This window comes from Pterocles gutturalis, unplaced genomic scaffold, assembly GCF_000699245.1.
Source record: "Pterocles gutturalis isolate BGI_N339 unplaced genomic scaffold, ASM69924v1 scaffold46254, whole genome shotgun sequence".
Taxonomy (NCBI): domain Eukaryota; kingdom Metazoa; phylum Chordata; class Aves; order Pterocliformes; family Pteroclidae; genus Pterocles; species Pterocles gutturalis.
The window spans coordinates 292-6,267 of NW_010129789.1; the positions used below are offsets into that span (position 1 = coordinate 292).

General features: G+C 56.8%; 1 protein-coding gene across 1 annotated transcript; it reads left to right on the plus strand.

Moving 5' to 3' along the window:
* Positions 1-921: 921 nt before the first annotated feature.
* On the plus strand, positions 922-4,783 carry LOC104466550 (tripartite motif-containing protein 10-like). The gene is made up of 5 exons (XM_010080001.1): positions 922-1,170; positions 2,333-2,355; positions 2,663-2,778; positions 3,083-3,115; positions 4,272-4,783. Exons 1-5 carry the CDS (start codon positions 922-924, stop codon positions 4,781-4,783), a joined length of 933 nt encoding a protein of 310 aa, XP_010078303.1.
* The last annotated feature ends 1,193 nt before the right edge of the window (positions 4,784-5,976 follow it).

The window sequence follows — 5,976 nt, forward strand, 5'->3', positions numbered from 1 at the left end:
CCGTATGTCCCCAGGCAGGGGGACACAGTCACCGCTGAGATGTGGGCTGGGGTCCCACCCCAGCAGCTCGCTCGGGAAGAGCAGAAGGGGTTTTTTAATACTCCAGGGAATTCAGGGAGTGTGTCTGAGACACAGCGCTGCTGTGCCACTGCAGCCCACAAATCCCACTTCCAACACCAAAAGTTGTTTTTCCTAATTAAAAAATAAAACAACAACAACAACAAAACCAAACCCACACAAGTGTCAGGGTTTCCACATGAAGCTATTCCAGATTTTTTTTCTGGCCAAAGCAGCTGCGCAGGGGGATCTCCCCAGCCTCTCTGCAATGGGTGCTTGGAGGGAGGTGGGTGCTGTCCCCGAGCTCTTCCCTCAGATCAGTATTGTCCCCACAGGGGCTGGTTGGTGCCATCATCTCACTAACGTAACCCCCGAATCACCAAATATGATTTTTAAATTTTTTTTTCCTCTTGCCAGGAGACACTCCAGAGCAACTTGGTTTTCCTGCAAAAGGAGAAAGAAGGATTTACGCCTGAAGGAGAACAGCAAAGCGACATCCTGCTGGTACGTGTTCCTCTCTCCGTGCACACGCCGTGCCCTCCTGACCCACCTGTCTTCACGAGCGCGTCTCTCCTTTCCCTCTCCCTGTATATATTTATCTATTTTTTCATAACAACGCTATTTTCTCTCTGCCTCTCCATCCTTCCCATCTATCCTCCTTCCATCCTGCTCTCATTCAGACTCCGCTGCCAGCTTGGGTCCACCACCATCCAGACTTCCCACCACTCTCCCACCTCCACTCTTCCACCTTTTCCTCCCCAAACCCCTTCTCCTTTTCCCCATGACTCTCACCCTTGTCTTTGCACCACTGGGGATCCCTGTGCCCATGTGGAGGCTCCTGGAGGAGGGGATGGCTCAGGGGCCATGGCGGGTGCCTTGCAGGGGACGGTGGCCTCGGAGCAGCAGAGGCTGCGGGACACCTTCGAGAAGCTGCGGCAGTTCCTGCGGGAGCAGGAGGACGTCCTGCTGGCCCAGCTCAGCCGGGCGCACGGGGACCTCACCAAGGAGCGCCGCGAATACGTCGCCAGCATTTCGGAGAGGAAATCCCTGCTGGACACGCTGATTGCCAAGATAGAGAAGAAACGTGACCAGCCGGTGGTGGAATTCCTTATGGTGAGGCTGCGTTGCCCAGCCGGGCGCTGTGACCCCCTCGGTGAGGCTGGGGGCACCCGCCTGGCCCCCTCTGGTTCTCAGTCATTGAAAATAAGTAAAACTAAGATTACGCCTTGCAAGTGTTCATGAAGGTGCGCACTCCGTAGTACCCCAACCACCTGGGTAACTAGAGATGCTGTCACTAACTACGGTGTTGGAAGTTGCTGAACTTCACACCAGAGATAACTGATGTACGCTTCTGAATGTAAAATTATCAGACAGTTAAATGTCAGACACTGTGTCAAACCAGGTAGAAAAAGGGTAATTAGGAAAGATGAAATTCTGTAGGCTTCCAGTTATTAAGGAAAGGACTGGCTCTACTGGGTGTGGTGAGCATGTGTGGTATCTTTCTCTCTCTTGCTTAAAAAAACCCAAAACTTTTCATGTATTATAGGAAAGGGAATACACAGTGGTAGTGGTAATGAACAATGAGCTGCTGGTAATTAAGAAGGGAAAATTAAGGGTTCAGCTTGTTAAGACTAGACAAAGAAAGGACCGTGTTTGGCAGCCACTCTCTAAGCAGTGACCTTGGTGGAGCTGATATAATTTAATACTAGGTAGACTCTTGAAATTTTACGTAGCGAAGATGAAGTTGTGCCTGTTTTACACTGCAGACTTCTCATCATTGTTTTCCCTCGTATCTAAAGTTTATGAGATATGCCCTCCAACTAGTTACACCCTTTATCTCGGCCTGAATTTTAGGGTTGTGTGGACATTCTGCAGGTGCCTTAGTCCAGTGGACAAGTTAAGGCCGACAAGTTACCCGTTTCTGTGCTGTGACCCATTTTTATTATCAGTTCTGAGATGTTCCAGCCCTGCAAGTAACCACATCAACCTCTTCAACTGGTGCACCCTGGTGCCCGTGCCGCCCAGAGCCTGGGAGCGAAGGGCAGCACGGTGCCAGCGGCCAGGCTGTGACACCGCGGTGTGGCTGCTGGGAGCTGAGGGAAGGGGAAGATTTGGGTCAGCAAGTCACTGGAGAGTCCCCAGGAGAGTGGTGTGACACCCCCCATGAGTCCCCATCACCCTGCTTCATGCAGGGGAGCGACCGTAACCCACTGCCCCGGGGACCGCGGTCCTTCTCGGCAGTGCCAGAGCTGACCTGGCATTTTTTCTCTTCCAGGATGTTGGGAAAACCCTGAGCAGGTACGAAATGGGCTCAGCGTCACTGTCCGTTTGGGCAGAGGTTTGGAAACGCTGCAGACAGCTGAGCATCAGCCGCGGGGAGGGAGATGGCTTTGCCCTGCTGAATATTTGGGATTTGATGTGGTTCAGTTATCTGGAACCAGAGGTCGCTGCACCTCTGTTAAAAACGGGGTTCCTGCACCGGTAGCTGGGACGCAGCCCCCCAGGTTCTGTTGCTGTGGAGGATTTTCCCCCCATTTCCCTCCAGGCCCTGGGTGCTGGCTGACTGCTGGAGTCAGGGCTCCTCTCCGTGTTGTTTCCCCCTCAGCTGCGAGGCGGCAAAGGCACCGATCCCGGAGCCAGTTTCCCCGGAGCTGCAGAGGACCGTTAGGAGCCTGTCTGAGACCAGCCAGCTGGTCGTGGATGCGGTGGCCAAATTCAAAGGTAAAACAAAGAAGTGGCAAGCGATGCCTTGCTGCGTAGCTGCTGCCCCGGAGCACCGGGCACTTCTGTCTCCGTGCTGTGCTTCCCCGGGCTGGGCTGCAGCGGGAGATTCTCACTCCCTGGTGTCCCCGCCTGCAGTTTGGGAGCCAAATACCCCTGCTCCGGTCGGGACCCGTGTCCGAGAGGGGCTTTGCTGGAGCTTGGGGCTGTGGGGTGGGCTCCATGTCTGGCTCGCTGTCCTCATGGGGAGCAGGAAAGATGCCACAGAGGAGAGAGACTCATGCGCCTTCTTTCCTTCCTCTAGTGAACCTGCTGAGCGAGATGGACAGAGAAAGGGGTAAGCTTCTGGAGCTGGTGGGTACAAATGAGGGCGAAAAGCTTTCCAGAATGAGCTTGCTTACGTCCTTGAGGTAGAGATGGGCTCACACCACGACATCTAAATCCAGGGTCCGTGTAAAACCCGGTCCCTTTGTTTTGACTAGGCCTGCTATAAAAATCCAGGTCAGTCCCCATGCCAGGGGATGCTGTCCCCAACGATGCTGTCCTCTAGCCCCAAATGAGGGCCAGGGCTGCACGAGGTCCTCAGCCTCCCTGTCTCTGGAGACTTTACCTTCTTTCACTGCGATGAGTAAGGCTGTGACTAGTTAAGCAAAGAGGCCATTCGGATTTTGAGCCAGCTTTTAGGCCAGATCAGAGATGCCTTTGCAGATGCCCAGGGTCCACGCAGTCCTGGCAGCATCGCAGGGCTTGGGGCTGGCTGGAGCTGTTTGCGCTGAGGCCCGTCTCTGCCCTCTCAGTTTTTGGGATGAGGGACCTGACGCACAGGACAGGCGTGCCTCAGTTTTCCCCACGCTGCAGTCCCTACTGTGAGCCGGGCCCCGGAGGAGAAGGCTTAGCAGAGGGCCGGGGGTGGTGGCACTGCGCGGTGACACCTCTGTGGCCTTGTGGGATGGCCGCGGGATGGCAGCAGAACATCCCACATGAACGAGTGGCTCTGGCTCTGCGGTGAGATCGCCTGGTTACTCTGCTGAGCAGGGTTAGGAGCTGGTGTTCCCTTTGGTGAGTGTTTGTCCCCCTTGTCGCTGGAGCAGGAACTGGCCCGGCCCCAGTGCTGCCTTGCAGGCGATTCTTCCTCACAACAGCCCAGCCTGGCTGCAGCCCCATCACACTTAGATCCAGCGATATCCAGCACAGGATTAGCAAAGCAGGTTTAGCGAAGTCCATCGTGTCTGTCCCCTGCGTGTGGGGATGCTGCCTGGCTCAGTCCTGCTTTGGGTAGCGTTGCTTCACTCGTGGGTCCTGGCGTGGAGGGCAACGAGTGCCCCGTGTCCCGTGCTGGCCAAGGGGCTGCGGGTGCTGCGTGTGTGTGCTCATGGGGCACGAGTGCCCGCTGTGCTCACAGGACACGTCCCAGCCCTGTGGAAGAGGAGGGAGAGGTCCTGGTTTGCTCCTCAGTGGGGAACGGACTGACGCTTCTCTCTGTCGTGCACTAGTGAAGGTGACGCTGGACCCAGAGACGATGAGCCCGTACCTGATCCTCTCGAAGGACCACAAGACTGTGCGGCTGGGAGATGGACAGCAAAACCTCCCCGACAACCCCAAGAGATTCACGGGCAGCCCCAGCGTCCTGGGCTCCCAGGGCTTCACAGCTGGGAGGCATTACTGGGAGCTGGAGGTAGGGGATGGGGGCAGCTGGGCCGTGGGGGTGGCTGTGGAGTCCGTGCGGAGGAAGGACTCGCTCAGCATGGCCATGGGGAAGATCTGGGCCCTGCGGCTGGACTGGGATCGCCAGTACCGGGCGCTCCACATGGCCCCCGCCCCGTTGACACTGAAGGAAGAGCCCCAGCGGATCAGGGTCCACCTGGACTATGAAGCGGGCCAAGTGACCTTCTACAATGCAGATAACATGATGCAGATCTTGCAGTTCAAAGCCTCCTTCACTGAGAAGGTCTTCCCATACTTTTGGCTCTGGTCACAGGAAACCTACATCCAGCTGTGTGCCTGAGGGGGTCAGACCCCGTCTGTCCCCTGCCCCATGCCCTTGGCTGGCTGAGCAGGCAAGAGGCATGGGAATGGCACAGCATCACGTTGCAAACTCGCTGCAGCTCTGCCTGGGCTGGATCCCCACTGCATGTTGCTGCATGTCCTCCTGCTGAGTCCTTTGGAACATTAAAGATGTGTTGTCCTGCTTGGGGGTGTCTGCATGCTGGTATCCTGGCCAGATCTCAGAGTGACGGTGTCCCACGTGTCCCTGCAGGCATTCAGAATGCCCACAAACGAGCAGGAGAGGGGCAGGGAAGATGCTCTGGCTGCCCGTGCTGGTCTTCGGGCAGCGCTGCAATGGCTCGCTTTGCCTCAGGGTGGGCTGCTGGGTGGTGGGCAGCAGGGGACGTAGCCACCCCACACCCGGGAACTCGGGGTGGAGCTGCTAATGGTGGTGGTAATTAATCAGGTAGAACTCTAAAAACTGTCCCTTGAAAGGAAAATGTTCAGGGAGAGGGCAGGGCTGACTGGAGAGTGGAGTGAGGGCACAGCCTGAGCCTCTCCAGGCTGGAAGAGGGCAGCGGTGTGGGGGTGATGGCGATCTGGGAGAACCCTCACGTGAGGAGAAGACACATGGCCTGCTGGAGCCACACTGCGTGTCCCGAGCATTTATCCCCCTGTACAATGGGAGGGTGCGTTTTGGGGCTGGGATTGTGTCCCCAGCCGGGCAGGCCTGAGGGACAACCCGGGCTAGGGCTCCCCTCCTTTCCACAGCACTGCCACCGCTGCCTCCGTCCTGCCCTGTCACCGTGGGCAGGGAGAAGGTGCAGCGGGGCAGCGGGTCCTCTGAGAAGCTGGCTGTGTGTCCATTTTTAAGGCAAACAGCAGCATCAGGGTAAATAACCGTTTATTGCAGGTGGAGGACACGAGCCAGGGCTGCAGAGGTTCTTTGTTTTCCGTTTCTTGTTCTCACAAAGACCTCATTTGAAGAGAAATAACCCGGGAAGGGTTCTCCGGCTCACCGAGGCCCGGTTACCTCATGAGATCGTGCCCTGTTTCCCTCATCTTTCCCAGTTTTACCCGCTCTCCCCCCGGCCCGGCGGGGGTGCAGGCAAGGCTGAAGGGAAACATGGCGGCGGAGGGGCGGTGAGGGGGGGACTGCATTTCCCAGCATGCAACGCGAGGCGGGCAAAGCGTTAAACTCATTGTCCGCCT

What these genes read in the sequence shown, in the direction of transcription:
- LOC104466550 (XM_010080001.1), top strand. Translation starts at nt 922, where the DNA reads ATGGCGGGTGCCTTGCAGGGGACGGTGGCCTCGGAGCAGCAGAGGCTG. An exon ending in CGGTGGTGGAATTCCTTATG is followed by an intron (nt 1,171 to 2,332) that starts GTGAGGCTGCGT and finishes TTTCTCTTCCAG; the next exon opens with GATGTTGGGAAAACCCTGAG. An exon ending in GTTGGGAAAACCCTGAGCAG is followed by an intron (nt 2,356 to 2,662) that starts GTACGAAATGGG and finishes TTTCCCCCTCAG; the next exon opens with CTGCGAGGCGGCAAAGGCAC.